At 45.6% G+C, this 24,434-nt stretch overlaps 1 protein-coding gene across 2 annotated transcripts in view; it reads left to right on the top strand.

The window, feature by feature from the left end:
* Positions 1-24,434, top strand: part of AFF4 (ALF transcription elongation factor 4) — an 862,537-nt gene that overhangs the window by 399,074 nt on the left and 439,029 nt on the right. For both annotated transcript variants that reach the window (XM_085618067.1, XM_085618066.1), the window contains exon 9: positions 23,468-23,516. In XM_085618067.1, coding sequence (XP_085474193.1) covers positions 23,468-23,516 — 49 coding nt within the window. The remainder of the gene's footprint in view (positions 1-23,467; positions 23,517-24,434) is intronic.

Here is a 24,434-nt window from a genome sequence, read left to right as displayed (position 1 = left end):
GGACACCACAGCTTGTTTCCACTTAGATGGAACAGTTCCCGTTTCCAAGGAGAGGTTGACAAGGGAGCATACGGCTGTACGCCCCATAAAAGCTTGATCTCGGAAGAGAGCAGGCCTTACTGGATCGGATGGGGACCCAGATTTGACTTGCAACGCAAGTTTGCCAAAACCATCCAAGGTAAGGGGGGGGAAAACAAGCAGTGTAGTCTGATGATGGACCCCATTTATACTTTCCTCAGTGAACCCTATGCTAGGGAATGTCCCTATAGTTAGCTCAACTAACGAATGGGCGAATTTCTCTGGTTTTATAGGAGTCAAATGTCCAACTAACTATATAACGTCCCTGAAACCTATGATTTTTTCAGTGAATTTCGAAGGTTTTTTTAAATGTTAATTTCATATTTCAATTACTATAAAACCTATATTTCCATTTTTTTGGTAATATTTTTGAACTCTATTATCCTTTTTTGTTTTTAATTTGAAAAATATGTAATGTTTTATATCTTCAAAAAGAAGTATGTATATTGTTTTTTTTTTTTTTAAACTGAAGTCCCGTACCGGTAGTGTACCAAGCTCCATCACCACGCGAATCCTATCCGCCATATTGCTAAACTCGTAAAGGATGCGCATTTCGTATCCAACGGGTTTGTGGCACCGCGTCCATCTTATCATATATGTATGTGGTCGCACATACTTTGGTAAGCGACGGGTACGCAATATCAAGCCGCGCCTAATGTCCTGTACGTTTGGGGTCATGCCCGCTGCGCGTTGCGTATGCGATGAGTGCATGCTGCCAGGCCCTGTGTTACGTCATAGACGTATGGTGTCGTGCCGGGAACGCAATTCCCTCATTTTTTTTTCGTCTCAAAACTATACCTAAATAAGTTTTAAGTGTATATGAGAACAAGTGATAATCTAAAATATTTTAAGCATTTATATATTTCTAACTGTAATAAACTTATATTATGGTAATGTTTTCTCAAAATCACATCGGGTGCGGCGATTGCCATGTGACCTTAAAGAAAAGCATTTGATTGGTTCATAACATTTCCCATTGTAACAGTTGGAGGACCCCACCCATTTTCGCCCATCTCTCTACAGCGTTTGATGAGACTCCTCTTCTGCTTACAAAGCTTTTTTGAAAACTTTTTGCTATGTACACATCTGACAGTACACACAACATGCAATCATCTTCATCAATACTCGTGCTCTGTAAAGTAGCCTTCCACCTGTGATAGCCATGCATCTAAAAGCTACATATCAGAACTTGTCCCCTCTGCCAGAGGTAACATGGTTGCATACGCTGTTCACAGCACAAGGTAATGTGGTACGGCCCAGGGGCAGTATCATGCATACATAATAAACTCATGGACACAGATAAATAGTGGAAGTGGGTACGGGCACGTGCGCTCGACTCCTTTTTATTACCAGGGTTACATATCCAGTGACGTCTGTGCTGGTTACGTGTAGGGTGAGTGTAAAGCATCCCTCAGGGAATGGTTGCTGCTAGCATCAACTACAACAGTAATCATTGGATCACACACAGAGATTCAATAATAAAAGGGTCAATAGTTTGTGCTGCAGTAAGGTAGGGACACTAGACGTGAAATACAGAAAAAGATTCTATCATAAAACAACCATAACTTGAGGCCTCTACATCCTGGGGACATGGCGACGTCCGCTGGGTCACTGGCTTGGGGCTTGGGTGGCAGCCGGCATAGCCGTGGAGTGGGTTAGATCACAGCGCCATCCTTTACCGTTGATAGCATGCACCTGAGACACCTCTAAAACTAAAAAGCACATACGTAACATTCCGCGCCTACTCCCTTCACAACGCGCACACCCCCTCTTCTGCGCGCATGTCATCCTGCATAATGCCGCCGGACCTCCGGGTTGTCGGCTAAATGGCTGTGTTCTCATATCTGGAGATGTACACTTTATTTAACTGCTTTACCACCTGGACGGTGACTGTGCGTTGTAAGACGACATAAATGTGCACAATAAAGGTTTTCAAAAAAAAATAAAAATAAAACAACCATAACTTGTGGTATACTAAGATACAGGCAGTAGATCTGAAATAATACACAAAAAGATGGTATCATAAAGGGTCTATGAGGTCTAGTGCACTTAGATAGCCACATCAAAAGCATTCAGCATGTGCACAGCCAGCGATGATGCGTGCTGCGGGCGGGCCGTACTAGGAGCAATGTCTGTTGCCTACAACACTACATCGTCTGCATTAGCGACTCGATCTGAATTGTAAACACTGCTCTCTGCAGTGTAGGCCAGAGAGCGGTCAGCAAGGGCCCACAGCCAAGTGGTGTTGACTTGAGCTGCCCAGTTTGCCGTACGCGAAGCTACAAAAACCGTGTGCGAACCCTGTGATGCGTATGTGTGGTGCGGAGAGAGCGCACTGGAGCAATGTCTTTTGCCTACAGGACTGCGTCATCTACAATAGCGACTCGATCTGAATTGTGAACACTGGTGTCTGCAGTTTAAATTGAAGGCAGTAGTGAGCACAGTCTTCCATGAATACTTTTTCTCACTTCCTCTTCACAAAATACAACAACATAAATTACACAAAACTCTGCAATAAATCAAAACAATTTGAATTGCGATCTCTGCTGTCCACTGTGTACACTGTTATTCAGTGTTGTTTACCTCTACCAAGAACTTTTGGTCATTGTACTAGACCTATAAGTCATCTTAAACTCCTTCAAGCAAGTATACTAAAAGGCTATTGTGTATATTTCAATAGATGTTGTAGTTGGTTGTCTACTGGATTCTGTAATTAAACAATCACCACTCCATCTGAATTGTGAGCCCTGCTGACCGCACTGTAGGCCAGAGGCAGTTGTCATTAACGCCTCACAGCCACGTGCAGTTGGATTCGGAAGCACGCAGTTGGTTGCACCTGATCGGATTGGGTACACAGAAATCATCACAAACTTTAACTTCTGATAGCCTCAATCACAGAATCAAGACCCCGTTTAACTGTTCCCACCTGCTGTACCACGGTGTACTCCACCGACTGCAGTCAACCAAGCTCAATAATCATGTGCAGCAGTTAGCTAAGAAAGCACAGAGTCTGATGCACCTCAACGGAGGGAGTTCTGTCAAAACCAAGCAGCAAGTAATATCGGACATCGTCCATTTTGGGATCAAGACACCGTTCCACTGTTGGGACCTAGAGTTGCTTGCACCTGGTCGAAGTAAGTACGTTCATCTGCACTCTCAGATGCAGTTCTAACATTGTCCATTGTGGGATCAAGACACCGTTCCACTGTTGGTTCCTCTTGGACTACTGTGTTAGCACTATACAGAGCACTTCACTGTGCTGGGCCTCAGGCTGGGCGCTGTCTGCCTGTGTCGCGGTAGCCAGCGTTGATCTCAGGAGCCTTCCCAGCTCGCATACCTCGGCCCAAAAGCTTCAGCCGGCACGTGGTAGGCCCTCTTTCACATATGATGGTGTCGAAAGGTGAACTGTGGGCCATATGTGCGTCGCAGTGGCCATGACTGTTCCTGGGTAGCAGCAGGCTGAGAGCATTATTCCCGCAGCCACCCTTGCTCACTGTGTCAGCCTCGTGGCGGTGTAAGATGCGCAGACCTGACAGACATGTTCGCCATTCCGGAAGAGAACCATACCCAGAGAAACGTGCCTTTTATTCATACCCCTACGCTAGCCTTGCGTACGCCGAGCCAGCCCACTACGCTAAAGATTTGGGGGGGGGGGGAGGGGGCACGTACGCGCTATGTTTTCGTAATCTTCCCTACTGACTGTACTATCATGGTTGCGTCCACTGTCTACTTCACTCAATAGACCATCAGTGTATGTTGACATGTAAATGTCTGTGCTCTGCATACTCAAGTCTTCCCGGCACATCCCCTCAACACTTTGCATAGCATACTTTTATAATCGAGAATCACTTGCCACCTTCGCACATACTTTGCTCCCATCTCTCCCCGCATTCTGCTTTATGTGGCAGAGGTGCCATGCCATGTTTGGTTTGTGTACATGGCTAGCTATGGTTCCCACAGTACGTAGTGTTGTCTGCTAGGTGCACATGTTTGTCATGTTGTATGTGATTATATAAGGTAGCGCGTTTATTTACCAGCAGTGGTTTCTCCCATTTACATATCGCTGTCTTAAAGAGGATACAGAAGTTTTTGTCACAGGTGAAAAGTGCGACCACAATGGCAGTCATTCATAACTATGCAAGAATGTCCAACTGCACGACGCTTCTAAGCTTACAGACCCCAATCTTGCGTGCTTTCTTAAAAGCACGCCAACTCCCACAATCAGACCAACATTCACACAGCTTTCTAACTGCAGTTATCTGCTTCTTAACATGGACTGCTACGCAATGTGAGCTGGCATACTGGATGTCCTTACTGTTTCAAACCGTATAACTTCCTCTGGCAATCTCTATTCCCACCCACACAAAGTAACTCCCAAAGTTCAACTTGGCCTTCAATACCTACTTTGAAAACAGATTTGATTAAACGGAACAAACTGAAAGCGCTTTTGTTTCAAACAGAAGTATCCCTCACTTCTCCAAAAGTAATTTATCGACTGCAGATAGCACGAAATTCAAGTAAAATACACTCCCTTTTAAATACGAACCTCCCATTACTCTTTGTGAATTGTTACACAATTTTCAACACATCTGACATTTAAGGTCTGGTACACTTTAACATTGTCTCCTCCGGCCTTCTTACAGGCTTTCAAACTGTTTAGTCTAATACCAGACTTCATTCATTCGATCATCTCTGGAATAACAGCAACAGTGCCCATAATTCTCGCTCTGTTTGCGGCCAGCCTACTACTATTTTAGCTTGTTAAAAATGGCTACACTCCCTGTGGTAACAAGCATGTCTGACAGAATATGCCTCTACGCGAAGCTACATCAATACCGTGAGAAAATGGAACAACTTTTCGGCTGCCTGTCTCTATGTATTATCGGAGCCAGCTACAACATGACATTTATTTACACATATACAATCTGCGTGCAACCATCTTTGTTTTGCAAAGCTTGCCCAATCGACTGGCTCTATGCCTTGTCAACATCCCAGCAAACGCTCCCGATATCCAGCAGGTAATGGAGTATCTTGAAAACCATGAACTTGATTGTTCGGGCAGTGGAGCAATGGCCGATGCAACGCTAAAAGGTATTCTGGCGGAATGGGATTTCTGCGCAGCCGCAAAAGATTTCCTGCAACGTGCGACCTTTGACAACATCGCAGATTGCCTGCCAATTCAAATTGCTGCTCCAACATTCGAGGAACATTACTGTCCCTTCAAGGATATAAATTGGATCGCTTCGCTTTTCTCACACGATGGCAACAATCGCCTCTTGGAACATTACGCATCTCAAGCCGCTGAAGAACTTCCGGACTGCAATCTCCAAGACTTGTAAGAAATTCACTTTATTCTTGGATTGATTTCTTCCAAATCTTGTGACTTTTTTTTCCTATACATTTTTTTAATACACTTCAATTGAACTATTTTCATATAATAACTTTCTAAGTATGCTTAGGCTTTAGAACTCCGTTTTCATTATTGACCCTTACCTCTCCACACTAACCAGGGATGAATGATGTGTGGCCTATGCAAATACTCTATTTACTTGCTAAATTAGCCTAAACCCGACATCCATTTTGAAACCATATCTATTCTTTGTACACACCTCTCTGCCTGCCTCTTATCCACGAAACCCTTTCACACAAATTAGCTCATCCTCATCCTTTGCTCACGAACTGGCGATCAAGATAAAAACACACTGCATTGTTTAGGAACTGGTTGGCACAGTGTGGTAATCGTATCCTACCATTATTTTCATTCTACAATTTACAGTCATTCATGTCTAATAGGTATTGTTTGTCACATGGAACTGTAACATGTAATGTGGAATTGACTGATGCAGGAGCTTATGTTTGAATACAGCTGAAGCGGTTGGAGTTTGCCTCAGCTGGACGCCTTCGCTCTTGCACCAGTGGTTCCATTTATGGCACTCAAAGACACTTTTTATATAACTTGCAGACTCCATTGCTTTATCCCACACAGCCCCTTTCTTAAACACACCGGATTTCACCATTTGTCTTCTGTGGCATTGCAACCTTCTGCATTCTATTCTTCACGATTATATCTTTATTCCTGCTTGCTAAAACATTCCATTCGAGTCTTCAGACCGGTAGGGGCGAGTAGTTTGCTTCCCACTCCCGCTATAGTCTAAACCCATGCTAACACCACTTGCACAGCTATGCTACAGCGGCCAGTATCCTACAGCGCCCAGAGCACATCAGTTTACAGCAAACAGCTCACGGTTTCATCCGAGAGTGTACCAGCACCTCACCTCAGCACCATCTCACTCTGGGCAAAACAGCACTTTCACACCGGTCTGGGCAAAACAGCACTTTCACAGCGGTATGGGTGAATCCATCACATCACTCCCTGTATAGCACACCCTAACCACCTCACAGCACTCCTACCCTCCTCTTTCCTACTCTGTTCGCCTTTATTTCCCCCTTACTCGCTTCAACAGAATCACAAAATGTCAGCCAACACTTCCTAGTTGCAACTGCTCGCTGCGCTCACAACCAATAAGCAGCAAGCTCGTGCTTGTAACGCCTCAGCCAATCAGATGGGAGAATTCCCAAATATCGATATCTGTGAATTTCGATATTTCTCAAACTACTGAACGGATTTACACCAAATAAACAAAAGCGTGCTTTCTAGACCAAGGCCCTTCTCCCTGCCAAATTTGGGGTATTTCCGTTCACCTGTTAGACCTGTAGCCTTGTCTAAAGTTTCCTATGGAAATTAACATGGAGAAAACACGTTTTGGGACCCCCCTTTTTTCTCAGCCCCCCCTTGACGAATCACCCCCAAACTTCCCACATAGGAGCTGATATGAACATAGAAAATTTCATGAAGATTCATCAAACAACGCCAAAGTTATAAGCAAAACGAACAATGCTCTTCCTATGGAAATTTGGTCCCAACTACAACTACCTACTGGCGACCGCCAGTAGGTAATACATGCATACATACATATATATTTTTTTATTATTTCCGGGGTCCTCGTGCATGGGTGGGAATATTCAGTGCTTATAACTGAGGACCCCCTGGAAGAGAACTTGGATTACAGGTAAGAAACTTATCCACACCGCATATTGAAATGTATTATTGTATGAAAAGTATCACTTACCTGCTACTGAATAAATCTTGGTTCTAGTAATGAAAATAGCAAAGTAACAACTTTTTATGTCTCGCGTCTAGCGTTGCAGTGCGCAGCACTGCTTGGGCAGCCAGAGACGTCTTGTAAAGGGTTCAAAAATCGAGCCAGGAATCGCACACGCTTGTGCGTGTGTTTTTAGGTCTCGCCTGACCCAGCGCATGCGCTGGTCTGGCGAGACATTTAGTAGGTGGGTTTAGAAAGCGCTACCCACATTTTTGTGCTGGCGACAAGCTACAGTGCACGATGGCATGCACGCGCACAGCTGCTCCCCGCATTCCCCCCTCCCTTCTCGCCCAGCCATCTGCCTTTCCTGCGCCAGCCTTCAGCACCATACCCCTCCCCCCGCTGCTGCACGCGCATCCCTAGCATGCGTCATCGCGATCACTTTCGCTTTTAGAGTGATCGCGATGAGGGATTGTCAGTGTGTAAGGGGTACTACATCTTTGTTCTACTACAGTCTGCCTTTCGATAACTCAGATTGACTTCTTGTTTTCCCATCTCATTGCCCGTCTCCCTACCTTGTCTCTATGCTCTTACATTCCCCGGTCTGCCTGCCACTATCCTTCTCTCTCCTCTTCTCCCCTTTCATGTGTCTGCCTCTTTCTCTGCGGTCTTTGGCTCTTCCTGTCTATCGTCTCCCTTTCATGTCCATTTGTCTCCCTCCCTGTCTGTCGCTCTCCCCATTGTCTCTTTTCATGACTGTTGGTTGCCTGGTGTGGATTTCTCCTTAACGTGCTCTATTCACAATGCGTTTTTTTTTCTCCTGTAAATAAGAGTGACTGTTGCTGTCCCTTCACTGCCCACCCAAACAGGCTGCACGTGCTCTGCTCAGGGGCTGGCACTGACCAGTGAATGGAGCATTCTTCTGGTGATTTATAATGTAATGCACCTTCCTACAACTGGTGAGCACCAGAAACCACTTCTGTACTCTGGGAGTGGACATGCAGAGATTGTGAACATGCACTTTTGTAGAATGCATTCCTTGCATTGCAGTAGTTTCACCATATAGGCAGTTTAACCCTATGCCTGTGTGTTTGTGTATATGATTGTGTGTTGTCACAATTGTGCATATGTGTGTGCATTTTTCTGTGTGCGCCTTTGTGCACGCAATTGTATTTGTGTGTGTATGTGTGTCTGTGTATATGTTTGTGTGCGTGTCTGTATATTTTTAAGATTCTGGTGTGTGTGTGCACTTGTCTGTGTAAAAGTGTCTGTCTTTATGTAGGTGTGTGTGTTTGTCTGTATATCTTTGTCTTTCTGGTGTGTTTTTGTTTCTGCATGTGTGCTTGTTTGGTGTGTTTGTGCACACCTCTGTGTCTTTGTATGTATGTGTGTTTGTGTCTGTATGTGACTCACTACAGCTACAGATCATCTGCACTGACGTCATGGGCTTTGGCAGCAGACGGGGGGCCCTGGCCCCTTCTGCCCATCTCTGGCACTTCAAAGCACGTCACCAGCTTCACCCCTGCTGCCATTGTGCTCTTGTGTAAACTCATTGACATGGCGTGCCTCCACCATGTCTGCTGGGAGAGTGGCCCACGCATTCATTCTCTTTTGGGTGAATAAATATTTCCCATCACCCCACTCTCCCACTCCAGTCTCTCTCCCACTCCAGTCTCTGACTTCTTTTTATAGGGAGCTCTCTTTCACTAAAAGATGCAGCTTCGTCCACTTGTGTTCAAGATGTTGAATGTCCGTCGAAGTGCCTTGAAGCCTGACGTGCTGGCGCTGCGTTTCTCGAATGAGCTGGACTTTGAGGCCTTACATGCTCACATATATGTAGGTATGCCAGACTAGTCTCTCTGCTCCTATGTCTACCTGATGCAACAACACTGCTCAGGTGAGCACCAGCCCTGTCTTTGATTTTGTGCTAGACATTGTACCCCTGCACTTAAGGCACTTCTCGACCAAGGAGAAAGTTAAACACACATACTCTTCCTGTGTGACTTGATTGTGCCAACTGCATCCCATCCCTTCCTCTCCCCCTCCACAATTTAACACCCAAAATCAGCAATAAGCAACTTATAGATGGCCAGTCAACCTTTGTGAATGGGGCTCGGGTGCGCAGGAACCAGAGACGCCATATTTTTCATACCTTTTGATCCGTTTGAGCTACAATATTTTTTTTCATCTACAGATTATGGATTGTGTAACAATCAGATATACAAGTTCAGACTACCAGTTGTACAAAAAAAGAACTTTAAATAAGTATTTCTCAATGCAGTGCTATAATGTGCCTATTAGTGTCAAAGCTTCTGTGTTAAAGAAATGCACTTTTTTGAATTTTGTAAGACACTTTATCATATTTTCATTAAACAGCACTGAAGCCCATCCTTGGGTGTGTCTGGCCGTTTGCTAGTGGCACGTGCAGCAACAGTAGATGTTGCAGCACCCAGGATAACGTGCTGCATGGCTAAATACTTATAAGGTCCCAAGAGCGAGACTTATTGGCTATGCCATTGCTTTTTCCTTTTGTGGCCTTTGCGTGCGTCTTTTTATTAAAGACAGCACGCAATTGGCCAAAGGTGGGCACATTGCTCCGTCCATGGCCTGTTGGTGTCTATTACGCGCACCAAAGGACATGTGGTTTCAATTATCGTGCCCAGACCCGGGCGCGATAATTGAAACCACATGTTTAGCTGTGGCGTGTGCACCATTCGCGGGCGTGGTTTTCTTTTTTTTTTTTTTTAACAAGCCCGATCGCTTTCACTGCCGCTTGTTTGAGCGTGAGGTCACTCTTTAGTGACTGGGTCATGCACCTTGTGGTAGCGGTTTTGAAGTATTTTGCCAAGTCCGTGAGTTGGGTTGAATTGTTATGCCTTGTGTAGTTGCATGCACTTGACAAGGGTAAACGCACAGTTGAGTGTGCATAGGATTAAGGTGTGGGCAAGGGTTTATGCCGACAGTCCTGTTAATCTTTCATCGTTCTAGTTTTATGCATGTTGAAGTTTGCTATTAACGTAATCCTGTGCACACATACAAAATAAAATGCATAGATGCAACGTTAAACACAAGTAATATGTCCAGAGTGCTTCAGTGATACTGGATATTCTTTATTCTTATGAGAAATGCAACCAGCCGACACGTGTTTCGTCGGAAGAGTAATACCACGACTCTTCAGGGCTGAGGTGAGTTGCGTGAGCGAAGTGTATTCCCAAAACCGGTGATAATTCCAACCCGGCTGGGTACAAAAGTTGCAATGAAGGATTATAGGGCAGCAAAGTAAGTCTGCACGAAGTCTTGGTAGTGTGGTGATTTTAGCAAGCCGGTGAAAATTTCAACCCGGCAGTCAGCACTTGTAATTAGAGAGATGGGTCTGAATAAGTAGGCTTAGTCATGAAGTTCCTTAGTAATTATGCCGCAAGTAAGAGATGAAAAGTAGTTCCACAAAATTGTACTAAAATTCCGTGTAGGGGAAATCCAACCGAAATGCGGTCAAAATTATGTTGAGTGGTGGTAGCAAATGGGACGAACACGGGTGTGTATTCCCCATGCTTGAGAAGAGAGATGATCGCATGTCCTGGTGGCCCCTGTACAATCGCGTGTGTGGCCACATTTCGGTTGGGTTTCCCCTACACAGAATTTTAGTACTATTTTGCTGTAGGGTTTTCCCCGACACACATTGAGGGGTTGCATAAGGTCTCCCCTTCCTGTATAGCACCGTACCCACCTGTCCACCCAAACTCACTACACGCATATTTGCTGAGCGCCATTACTTCCTACACAGTAAAACCCTTAACGCAGTTGTTAACAGGCAAAATATACCCTGAAAGTTATTGCACCTGGCGGTTCAGGGAAAGTTTAGGTTAATCTCTGCACTCCATTGCTACACGTTTCAACACAACTTCTATCAGTGGAAGAATTGAATCGTGCTGTGTGCAGTCACCATTTTATGCAAAGAAAGGACCCGAGTGCCACATTTTCCACTACCAGAGGCTTTGCTGTGGGCGGGTTCTTGTCTTGCCGGCCTGTGTGGGAACAGGTGTTCGCACCTCATTATTTGCATTTGTAGTAGGGCCCGGAAAAGTTCCAGAACTTTATAGTACTTTACAACTCCACAGAATTTTTTATGTTGGACTTGCACTGTTTCTAGTGCACTAAAATGATTCAATCTTTTGTTAAGGGGCTGGGGCTACACTCTGGCCTGTTTGGAAGCTGGCTCAAAATACCACTACAATCATGCACACCAGAGGAACAGGCTGCAAAAATGGAGTAAAAGTTGGCCTTTATGATGGAGGAAAAGGAGCACATCATGTTGCCTGTAACTCCATAATTATATACACCTGCAGCTGTTTTCTGTTTATGGCCCGCCAGCTGCCTTGTAATGGTGGTGCAGAGAGGCGCGCACGGTCAGCACGCGGACTTCCACCCGCACCCTGCCTGCAGCGTGGAGAAAGGGCGCGCAGCTGAGCACTAACTCCTGCCCGGGTCCCGCCCTCACAGGCTGCGCACCTTCAAAAACTAAACTGAAAAATACTTAAGACATGGGAGGTGCCCCGGGCCCTTTGCCCTTTGTAAAGCCTCCGACAGTGCATTCAATTTTCTTAAAGGAAAAAAGTGATGGAGTGTCGACACAGGAATGCCCGGAAGGACCCGGTAGCCACTTGCCAATCTGCATGTAGGCCGGGCGACTGCATGTGGGACGGAGGCGTGAATGGAAACCGGAGCAGAGGCTTAGCGACGCCACAGCGGGAGGGGGTGATCAGGGGGGTGGCGACGAGATGCTCGAGATTTCCTTCCGAGTCCAGTTCAACGTGTTAAAATGTTAAGATGTACTATTTGGTTTGTTTATACAAACGGATATCAGCTGTGTCCTGTTGCTGCCTACCTTTCTCTAAATGTCTTTTATTTCTATCTTTCGAATTTCTCTTTTCTGATACATGTATACCAAAATCACCCGACTTGTTATTTTTATGTCTATATTTTCTTAAGAAATGTAATATTATATTTTTCCATGAAGTGAAGGGGCTTTGAAGGCTGACGGGAATCTTTAAGTACACAGGTGTGCAGATGTTTTAAACACTCCTTGAAGGCCATGTCTAAAATATAAGATAATAGGTCTCGCATTATTTAAGTTGGAGCTATTGGCATTGCTAAATAATGCAACACCAATAGCTCAAACTTTAATAATGCAAGACCTATTGCATTGCAAATGCTTGTTATACTAACAATTGGTCTGGATTCAGTCTGTGTGTGACATCATTTCTTTCCCGAGTGTGTACAACAAATGCTTAACACTATCCTCTGATAGGCCTGACTACTCAACCACACAAAAGAGAATAAGGTATTGTCTACTTTAGCTCTGCTATACCTCTGGAGATCCACTGGGCTCTGTTCATACTACGCTTTACTTTGGTATAATATCTTTCCAGAGTCTGCTTACTACAGCGCTAAGTCGACCTACAAGATGCATATTTCCATATTCCAGTAGCTCATCACAGACAATTTCTAAGATCCCTAGTCGGAACAGAAAATTGTCAATATGCTGTGCTTCCTTTTGGTCTCAAGTCAGCCCTTCTACAAATGCATGGCAGTGGTAGCAGAACATCTAAGAAAGAGGCCTTTTTCTGTATTCATACCTAGATAACTGGTTAATAAAAGCGGAGTCTCTTGGCAAAAAAAAGTATTCGCATCCACAATAACCCTATTATCGAGCTGGGCTTACAAATCAATTACAAGAAATCCGCACACCAGTTCAGTGCCTCATGTTTCTAGGGGCAACTATAGAAACACAAAAGGATTTTTTTTTTCCTTTTGAATGAGATAGTATCAATTCAGACGACATGTGCACAGTTAATGCAGCAAGTCAAACCAACTGTCCGTCAGAAATCATCCCTTCTGGGATCAATGGCCTCCTGCATTTTCATAGTCCCAAATGCACGACTTTCATGAACCCTCCACGGATTTGCCTAGAGGATTAGTGGTCACAGAGAACTGGTCGTTGGGAAGATCGAATCTGTGTAACAGAACACATCACTCTCTTCTGGTAGATCAAAACTCACAATCTACTAGCAGGAGTACTGTAGGACACTGGGTTCTTGTTGCAGTGCCCCCCCTCCTCACACACAAACGTTCTACTTAGTATTTGATGCAAGTTTGAAGTGTACTGGGTTCCTGCTAACCAGGTCTCCAGTGCCAGTGTTATTCCCTAAAACAGTTCAGTTGTCCCAGTGTGCCATATCCCTAACACTGCATGTAATATTTGCAAGTGACTCCTACAGCAGGCCTGACAGCCCTAAGTCAGGGAACTGAATATTACATGTGAGGGCATACCTGCATGAGCTGATATTACAAGTGACCAGGGAAGCCATCTTAAGACGTGCTGGACACTGGTGAAAACTAATTTTCCAGCTACATGATGACTTCACTGAAAGTTTGGATGTTTAGTATCAAACCTCTTGAAATGATAAACCCATATTGACGCCAGTGTTGGATTTACCAATACATGTACCCAGAGGACACCTTATAGGTACCCCCTGAAAACGTACCAGCCTCTGGTGTGCTTGCTGACTGGTTTCTGCCAGCATTCCACTGAAGACACTGTTCTGACCTCCTAGGTTGAGAGCCGTTGCTCTCAGGAGCCCAGAACAAAAGCCTGTCCGGGAAGAGGGTGACGCCTCCTCCCACAGGATGAACTGCTGATTAGCCTCCTTGGGCCTGTGAGCTTCAAAGAGAGGAAGGCTCCCACCCACATCCCGAACCCCTTTGGCTCCTGGACTGGTGGGGAAATTAGCTAGTCAGGTAGGTGTGCCACCTCCAGGCTAGTACCACCCCTAAGGTGGGCTACTGTAAGGTGGACACAATTTTTCAGAAGTACCCATCTTTGTAATGGCATAATAAGGAAATCTGGGACAGGGTTATGCCCACTTGCCACAGGAAGTGGCCATATAGGGGGCGTAGTGACCCCAAGGGTCAGTAGCCCATGGCACAAGAGAGGACGCCGAAGAGCCTCAAAAGCAGTTGAGAAGCAGCAGCTGACCTGGTGCCAGCTCTGCAAGCCTGTCTGCATCCCTTGTTGAAAACTGCGCAAAAGTCAAGCTGTTGACTACAGAAACCTGGGAGAACAGCCTACCTTAAAGAGACTCCAGACCTCCTGTGAACAGCAGAGCTGTTCTGAAGAAACTCCAAAAGAGAAAACTATGAGGTCTCTGGAACCGCCAAAACCCGACACCCGAAGTCACCACTGCACCCGCTGCCTCCAGCCAGAGTTAAAGTAAATCACCAGTATCAACAATGTCCCGCAGCCCTCCAGAGCTTAAGTCCATTGTGGTTTCAACCCTCCTGACGTTTCCTGAGCCTCTGCTCGCAAGCCCCGTCAACTGCGACCTGTAAGGTAAGGATAAACCCACACCTAAGGACCCCTAAGGACCCCCCTGCACCCGTCGGCAACTGGGCCTTTAAGAAGAGGACCAAAGGTCGCTTCCCCCCCAGCCCAAGCATCACATGGTCTTCGCCTACTTGCTGTTTCAGCCTAACTGGCTACTTAGCCAGAGCCTACAGCCTCTTTTTATAGCGAACGATCCCCATTGAAACACATTGAATTTCTGACACCGATTAGTACCCTGAACTCAGCCATTCCTGCTCTTGCAGCTGGCGGTGTACGTTTGGTGCTACCTTGGAGCTTGCCCACAGCTCACCTTAACTCCTGGAGATTGGTCCTGTAAGTCGATGTACTGTACCTGTTTGCCGATCTTGTTCTTTCTTTCATAGGATAACATAGCAGAACTCGGAAATTGCACCGTGCCCATCTTTTAAAGTGAAAAGAATTTATATTTTTTAAAAACTCACCTGAACGATTTTTCTCTGATGCCAAATCATATATAAAGCTACTTGGTGTTTTTATAAATTGGTGTGGATCTACTGGAGTACTGTTGTCATTTATTAATCGTTGTGTGTATTTTGCAGATGCCTTGTACTCCTCTGTGTTAGGCCTAAGGTTGCTGGACCACATTTATCCCTAATAGAGGACTTTGGGATTGCGTAGCGAGCCCCTGTCCACTAATAATGGAACCCCTGCACTCTTTACACTTTATATCAACTTTTTAATGTTCGAGGCATATGAGCTGCAGATCACACACTTAGCATAGATCGCCATCTGGTGTTGGTCCCGGATGTTTGCACTTGTTTTTGTCCTGGAAAAGTCTTCGGAAGTCACTGACAGTTGACTCCTCCTTTGGACTATAGTGCGCATGGGCATCGGCTCCATCCTCAGATTGTTTATTCCCGCCATCGGGCTCAGATGTGTTTGTCGTGCTCCAGTTCGGAACTGTTACCGATTCCACTTTCGACGACGGTATAGTCTCGATCGCGAACCCTAATCGTCGTGCATCTCTCCAAATCGAAGTCCTCGATTCCGATTGTCGACGAAGGTCTTCGGGCCTACCTGGGCCTTGGCTTCTGGCTCATGGAAAGGATGCCATTCAAGAAGTGTCCTCAATGTGGGTCGAAGTTTCCCCACACCGATCTGCATGTGGTGTGCAACCTCTGCCTTTCACCAGAGCACGAGGCCAGAGACTGTCCAGCTTGTGCCTCTTTCCGCTCGAAGACCATTCGGGACCGACGAGCGTGAAGAACCATGGCTCGCTCGTCGACATCAATCCCCGACATCTTCGAAGAGGGTGTCGACGTGCCGGAGCGAGAGCGGGTCGAAGAAGGCCTCGTCGGCGCCTCAGAAGCAGATGACTGACGTTGAAGAGATCACTCCGGCTCAGCGGGTCGTAAGTAAGAACGTCAAACCCTACCCTGCACCCTCGAAAAAGGCTTCGATCACACCTTCACCTTTGGACCCGGGTGCACACCAAGAGACTGCTTCCCATGCCCCGCCCTCGGGCCCGGCAAAGAAGCCTACTAAGCCTTCATGCAGCTCGGGCTCGAGTCAGCCTGCCGTCGGTACAGAAACACAATCACCGGCACCGAAAAAGAAACCGCCCTCCTCCTCCTCCGTGCCGACAGCTGCTTCCACATCCAAGCACACGGCACCAAAACCCAGAAGCACGGACTCGTAAGGAAGTGGGTTTCTGTTGCAGTAACCCCCCCTCTCCCCCACACTTTTTGCCTGATAACTGATACTTATCCTTGTTGTGCCCTGGGCTCCTGCCAATCAGGTGCCCAGGGCCTGTGTTCCTTCCCTAAAAACTGCCTAACAGCCAAAACCCAATTGGCATCTCTGGTCGCATGTCAGCCCCTGGTAAATGGTACACTAGGTACCCAGGGCCTTGTGACCAGAGAAGGCCCCTAAGGGCTGCAGCACTTATTGTGCCACCCTTAGAGGCCCTGTACCCTGACACACACACACTGCCTTTGCAGGCTGAGTGTCTGGGTGCAGAACAAAACAGAGTCGACTTGGCACACATCTCTGTGTGCCATGCCCACAACACACACTGCCCTGGCATACCTCAGTCACCCCTCTAGCTGGGTGCCCTATGCCAGTGGTGTGGGTACAGGTGCATGAGCCCTGTGCCCCTAAAATACCCAGGTCCATTCCTGGGCACTGTAAGTGCAGTGCTGCCATTAAGAGTATATGGTGCTGGGAGGTCGTCAACACGAACTCCACAGCACCATGATGGCTACACTGAAGACTGAGAAGTTTGGTATCAAACTTCTCAGCACATTAAACCTGCACTGATGCCAGTGTGGGATTTAATGTACAATGCACGACAGAGGGCAACTTAGAGTTGCCCCCTGAACCTAACCTACAATCCACGTCTTGTCTGAGGGGCTGCCTAGGCTGCCACACAGCAGACATGTTGCTGGACCCCTGGGTAGAGAGCTATCCGCTCTCCTGGGCCTGCAACAATGCACATCCTGGGCGATGTGCTAGGTCTCCTTCCCAAGCATGGGCAGGGGAAGCTTCAAAGGCATGCTGCCTTTGTGAGCTTCTCCAGGCCACTTGCTGTATTCAGCAACTGGCTCCCACCAGTTCTAACCCCCACTCTGGCTGGAAGACTGGCGGGAAACCCCAAGGGAGGAAAGAGGGTGTGCCAGCCTCTGCCAACCCCACCCCTCAAGTGGGGGAGGCGAGGTGAAGTCCCCTATCTCGTGACTACAAAAGACTCTTTCGAAACAACAAAGTGCAAGCATCCGAGCCCAACACCAGATGGCGATCTATGCATTGTGTACAACTCTGCAGCTCTATATGCCAAGAACAGATGCATACTGGTAAGTAGCATTTTGTTTAACCCTTTCGCTGCCAGGCCTTTTCCCCCTCCTGTGCCTGGCGCTTCCCCCGTGGGTGGGTGTCATGACGAGATAGTCTCGTCATGGGCACAGCGCGACTGTGCTCCATGACGAGACCATCTCGTCATGGGCACAGAAGAGGTTATACAAAAACAATTGGTCTGAAGTTCAGACTTTGAGTTTTTGAATTAATTTGCTGGCTGAGTGTGTACAACAAATGCTTAACACTGTCCTCTGATACTGCCTGACCACACTACCACAAATAGAGAGTGAGGTGCTATCTAACTTTACCTCTGCCTACCTTTGGAGTTCCACTGGACTCTGTATATACTATACCAAAGTGAGGTATAGTGTGCAGAGTCCGCTTTCTACAGTGTGGCGGGGTTTTTGTATGGGAACCTAAGAAGCTGTGTTTTGAGAAACTGTTTTACTTACCATCTAAAAAATGTCCCAGTGCGATATCTAGGCGTATGACACGGAGTAAGAAAAGTAATATGAAAAGTAATCATACAGTACCTGCAAAGTAACGGAAAAGTAATCACAGCTGTTTCTAAATAATTGACCTACATGTATAAAAAACAAGTACCTACAAGTGCATTCAACTGTATTGTTTTTGCAAAGTATTATTTCACTTACCTGCGCCAGGCCTTGGTTCTTGAAATAAAATACAACAAAGTAATATTTTTATTCAGACAAATTGGTCTGAGTTCAGTCTTCGAGTGTGTGACATCATTTCTTGCCTGAATGTGTACAATAAATCCTTAACACTACCCTCTGATGAAGCCTTACTTCTCGCACTCACTACCACAAATAGAGAGTAAGGTATTATCTACTTTGACCTCTGCCTACCTTTGGGGATCCACTGGACTCTGTGCACACTATACCTTACTTTGGTATAGTATATCCAGAGCCAGCTTCCTACACCCGTCCATTGCAAGCATTATTTGTTTTTTACCAAAATCAAAGGTCCCTCCATTTGGGCCTTTACACAATGCTTACCTGTGAGAAAGTGGGCTTCTGTTGCAGTAAACCTCCCCCCCCCCCCCCCCCCCCCCCCCCCCTTTTTCGTTGCCAGACTACTGATGCTCTTTGACTTGATGTGCTCTGGGGCCCTGCCAATCAGGACCCCAGGGCCTGTGTTGTTTCCCCAAAACAAAACCCATTTGGCAACTCTGGCCACAGGTCGGTCCCTGGTAGATGTGGTACCCCGTGTACCCAGGGTACTGCGACCAGAGAAGGCTCCTAAGGGCTGCAGCACCAATTGTGCCACCCTTAGGGGCCCTGTACCTTTTCACCAACACAGTGCCTTGAAGGCTGCGTGTTTTTGCGCAGATCAAAAGTGAAGAGCCGACATGGCACACATCCCTGTGTGCCATGCCTACCAACCACTGCCCTGGCCTAGGCCAGTCACCCCTGTAGCTGGGTGCACTATGCCAGTGGTGAGGGCACAGAGGCATGAGCCCTGTGCCCCTACAGTGAGTCCATTCTCAGACATTGTAAGTGCAGTGTACCATTAAAGAGTATATGGTGCTGGGAGTTTGTCATTAAGAACTCCACCGTACCATGATGGATACACTGAAGTCTGGGAAGTTTGGTATCAAACTTCTCAGCACATTGAAACCCACACTGGCATCAGTGTGGGTACAATGTAATACGCATGACAGAGGGCATTTTAGAAATGCTCCCTGAACTCGACCCACAACCAGTGTCCCGGCTGCTTAGGCTACCACCCACCAGACATGTTGCTGGACCCCTGGGTCGAGAGCCATCCGCTCTCGAGGGCCTGCAACAGTGCACATCCTGGGACGAGGTGCTAGGTCCCCTCCCCCAGGATGGGCAGGGGAAGCTTCAAAGGCCTGCCTCCTTTGTGAGTTTCTCCAGACCACTTGCTGTACTCAGCAACTGGTCCCCACTGGTTCTACCCCCCACTTTGGGTGATAAAAACAAGTGAGGAAGAGAGGTGTGCCCACCTCTGGCAACTCCACCCCTGAGGTGGGGGGAGGCGAGGTGAAGCACAACCTCGAGTCCCTGCGATCTTGAGGAGGGGGGGGGGGACCCAACCAACCAGGGACTGGCTCCTGCCCCCCTCCCACTGGAGAGTGCCAGAATAGGGGGTGTACCCACCCCAGGGAAGGGACCCATTGATCCCTGCCCTTTACCTACCTGTAACACCCCTAAATTTAGTATTTAGGGGCACCCTTAACCTTCCTTCCTCAGATCCAGCAACCACAAGAAAAGAAAGGATGAAGCCGTGCAGACCTAACAAGAGGATGACGCCCACTGACTTGGCCCCAGCCCTACAGGCCTGTCTCTCCTCAAACCTGCTCCTGCGAAATCCCGGCGTGTCCAGCAGACAGCAACCTCAAAAACCCAGAAGGACCGGTCTGCCTTCACTTTCCAAGCTGTTTCTCCCGTGAACACCGGACGTGTTTGAACTGCAGCTTCTGGTGCCAGCCAGGAACCGCGAGTCCCGCACACACTGCACCGGCCGAATCTGGCCCGAGCTCGAGTGGACAAATACCTCAAGGAGGTCCCCCCCGGCGATCCTGATCCAAGATCTGGCGACCCCTGACCTGCCTCAAACCTCCTGATGACGCCTGCAGCCTCAATCCAGAGGACCCCCCCCCCTACCGTGACCAGAGCGGGTAAGGAAATCCGACGTCCCAAGGCACCCCTGCACCCTTCGCCCCACGGCCTTGTGTGCCCAACCCAGCAGTGCCTAACCAACCCTCAACATCCCAACTTACCCCTCGAAGTGGTGGTCACTCCTGGGGACCCTCGTCCCCCGAGCCTGCAGTGTTTCTTTGTCCCGGATAATCTCCATTGAAATCAACAAGGCACCTGACTTCAGTTGGTCCCCAACTTGCCCTGAGCACATCCCCATTGCCTGCTTGCCAGCAGCCACCAACCTAAGTCCCCCTATCCTCCATAGGATAACATTGGGCCTCAACACTCTGCACCCAGCCGCCCTAGTACCACTGGGGGTGTAACAGTGCATCACTGGCCCTGGGAGACCCCGGAGTCTTGCCCCAGAACCCTAACTTCAAAGACCTAATACTTACCTCGAAACCAATAACCTGTTTTTCCTCATAGGATAACATTGACACTTTTTCTCCCAAAAAGTTTTCAAGTGTGGACTTTAGAAAACTATGAATGTTACTTAAAAATCGCACAAATAACCTAACCAAATTTTATCAACTGTTTGCAGGAAAGGTCCCAGTGCTGAACCCAGCTGTCCAGCACTGAGTAAGAAAAGTAACTAAAAAGTAACTTACCTGTGAATTGAATTTCCTTCCATAGGATAACATTGGATGTTCTTTGTGAAAACTTTTCAAATACAAGAATATTCTTTAAAAATCGTATATACTACAATAACGTAATTACTTACCTGTTCTAGGTAGATGTCCCAGTGCTGAATCTAGGTGTCCAGCACTGGATTACAAAAGTAACGCAAAAGTAACTTAACTGCAATTTACAGGAAAACCAATGTATTTCAATGTACTGGTCCAAAAAGTTTCTAAGTGTGGACTTTTGAAATCTGAAAATATTCTTTAAAAATCGTACAAACTACGAATATGTAATTACTTAACTGTTTTAAGTAAATGTCCCAGTGCTGAACCTAGGAGTCCTGCATGGGATTACAAGAGTAACGCAAATATAATTTTAAATGCATTTACTTTAAAAAGCCATTAACTTCAATGTACTGCATTTAGTAAGTATTGCAACCTACTGCATCCCCTGTAAATCAAATCCAGTACAATCCTTATTGCTTTTTAAAACGGTTGACAAAAAGTAACTTATTACTGAAAATAATTGAATGCTTACCTGTATCAGGCTTGCTTGGTTCTAATAAAATAATAGCATACCTTTTTATACAAAAACAATTGGTCTAGAGTTCAGTCCTTGAGTGTGTGAATTCATTTGCTGACTGTGTACATCAAATGCTTAACACTGTCCTCTGATACTGCCTTACTGCTCGACCAAGCTACCACTTTAGAGAGTAAAGTTCGTTCTATCTTTAACCTCTGCCAAACCTCTGGAGACCCTTGGACTCTATATACACTGTACCTCACTTTGGTGCAGTATATATAAAGCAAGTTTCTTACATTACCTACAGCATTTTTCCAGGAAGACCACCTTTCTAGTAGCGATCACTTCATCTTGAACCACCCTCTTGTGAAATTCAAGATTTGCGTTCTCCGGCACCCTATTGAGTTTTTCCACAGAGTAGTCCTGAAGACTCATTGATCTTTCAAAAAATCCTCTCCTGCAGAAAAGTCTGTACAAATTTTAGATGCGAGTTTGCAGATCCTGCTTAACAAAAGAAAATACTTTTGAAAATATAAACTCCTCAACAGTTATTAGGATAAGAATGTCTACTTTTAAAAGGTATATAACATTTTGTTGTCGGATATCGAATCAAACTAGCGCTGCTTTACTTTAAAAATATTGCAGTTGCTGATAATCTCGAAGGCATCACCATTGCGAAGATTCCGGACTACAGTCAAATACCCAAGTTTATAGAGCCCCTTTAAGGAATTTATTCAGTTAGCGTATTTATTCTTTTACAGTGTTATTGCCTTCCTTTTATTGCTATCTTTCAGGTATTGACTCAAAATGGTTGACCATCACGGAAGCTAGTTAGGTGAACGAAAAGTTACTTGTAATCATAGATCTTCATCTTAGAAAATCTTGATCAAAGTCTTAAATACAGCCCCATGCCTCTTCTCCAGTGAATTTGGTATGGTAAAACGTAAAATACAGAACCCTGACGTCCTTCTTAAAAAGAAAAGGAGCAACTCAACCCGAAGCTGCCGGTCAGTTAACATATGTTGGGAATCTTTAGCTCCGGAGGGCTCCATTAGTCGATCTGTCATCCTGCCCCACATGTCTAGATAGCTGTCCACATTTTCGTCTTGTCTCTCTCTACGCAGTCGGCATTCCTCAGCCTCTGCCATTTCTGCAAATCTGTCTCCTACCTGTCCAAGGGGTGTGGTGTATGTGTAGTTTGTAGCAATGTGTAGCAATTCTTCTGCCTAAGAGGAGGCTTAGTACGCAAATCTAGTGCATATAGTTGTAGCATTTTTTTGGTGGGGGCATTAGTCCAAGAAGGAATTGTTTAGGTGTCTGTCAACCACTCTGTTGTTGCTATAGTAAGCCTGTTCACCACCATCCAGTAGTTTTGCCGCGTCTGATAGACCCAACGTCCTACTGAAACCGTTAAAGGAGCAGTATGAAATTTCTGTGTCTCATAACTGCTTCCCATCTGGCTGATTTTCCTCATGTGTTGAATAGAAACAGCAAGGGTAGTTCATATGCTGCATTGTGTTGTAAAGTTTTAATATTATTTCAAGCGTATGCATCAAAGTAAAACAATTTGGCTAGTTTAGAGTATATTAGACTGCAGTATTATCTGCATTTAGAAATATTATTTTTTCCTCACAATGTGTGTGTGAACTTCGATTATTTCTGTGATGGGGAACTAGAATCACAAGTTAATAACTTTTCAAATAATCCTTTCTGTAGTGTTACTGTCCTTGTGTACATTTTGTAAATAGTACTTAGTATCAAATATGCACAATGTGTTCATATTGCAACAACTGCAAGCTTATTCTTAACACAGGACCACATATGTATTAAAGTGCTAATTATTTAATAGATGAGTTTTATGTGGAAGCCTAGTTTACACTTACAATTTTGTATTGTAAAGGAAAAGATGTCTATGCTTAAGTCATGAAAATCATTTAAGTTTTACTTAAAATCATAAATATTTTAGTGAGGAGGTAATCAAGTGTGTGGTTTATTGAGCAGAATGTATTGGAATGTTCTTGCATTGATGGGTGTGCATGACATTTCAGATTGAATTTCACTTGTAAACAGATTTTAGTAACCTTAAAACCTAATTCAGTGTAAAAAAAAGTTTGAGTGGTTTATTCTCCCAGTTTATTTTCTCTGAGATACTTGCAACTTTGATCTGGCCTTTGTAAATGAGGCTTGCAATTATTTTTTTGCATTTGACAATGTTCTAAGCTTCTCGTTTTCTTTGTTTGCAGAAAGGTACAATCCGTCATCAAAAACATCCAATGGACACCAACCCAAATCGTAAATAACATATTTAAATTTTTTTTGTCATGCCAATACATCTTTTTGTTTAGGTCATGATTTATGGTTCTCATCAGTTACCCTTTGGGTAACGGTGATCACTTGGTCTCCAAAAAGCGCTCTTTGGAGTAATTGCTTTGTGAAGGCTCTGTTGCATTGTTTTGCTAATGTCAGCCCTTCCCTCCTGTTTTGGCAGGATATGGGGGTAGGTTTGTGGGATTGGAAGAGTGGAATACTTGTGTGTCGTTCCAGCTCTTTTGTTACTGGGGGATACACATTGGAGCACAAAATAAAATGGTTTACCACTCTACTGTGAAGTAGTTTGTAGGTTTTTGATCTCATGGAATGCTTTGACACTTTCAGAAAAGAACCTTTACTACCTTGTAACTTTAAACATTTTGAACACTGAGGAGACTGATTTCTATGTACCTTGTGTACCTCTAATTTGGTGATTGTAGTTGCTGGGTTTATCAAAAAGGACCTGCAGTTGTTGACTAGGGCTAGTAACATGTTTCCACCTATCCGATTAACAACCAATTATCAAGCAGAAATTACTTTGTACGTTGGAGTTACAGAAATCGCTATTTGGCAGCGTGCATCTTTTCTTTGTTCACATTCTGTGCATTCATTTGTTGTTGTTGCTGCTGTTACCTTGTGTGTTGTTGCCATCTTAAGATTTTTTTCCGCAGTTGGGTCACAAAGCAACAGTTGACGTTCTGCAGACGCTCAAGGAAAAACCAAAGATAATCAACATAATGAATACATCATGGGTAAAAGTCTATAGAGAACACCAATAGAGAAGGAAGACAAAATAAATCTGACAACCACCAAAGATCACCTCAATGTAGGCAGAACACTGGGTAACAGACCACACAGTTGAAGGAATGCACGATCCGGGGCTAAAATCTGTGCGAGGAC

The sequence above is a fragment of the Triturus cristatus genome, chromosome 7, assembly GCF_964204655.1.
Source record: "Triturus cristatus chromosome 7, aTriCri1.1, whole genome shotgun sequence".
Classification (NCBI taxonomy): Eukaryota; Metazoa; Chordata; class Amphibia; order Caudata; family Salamandridae; genus Triturus; species Triturus cristatus.
This window is presented reverse-complemented; position numbering and strand designations above follow the sequence as displayed.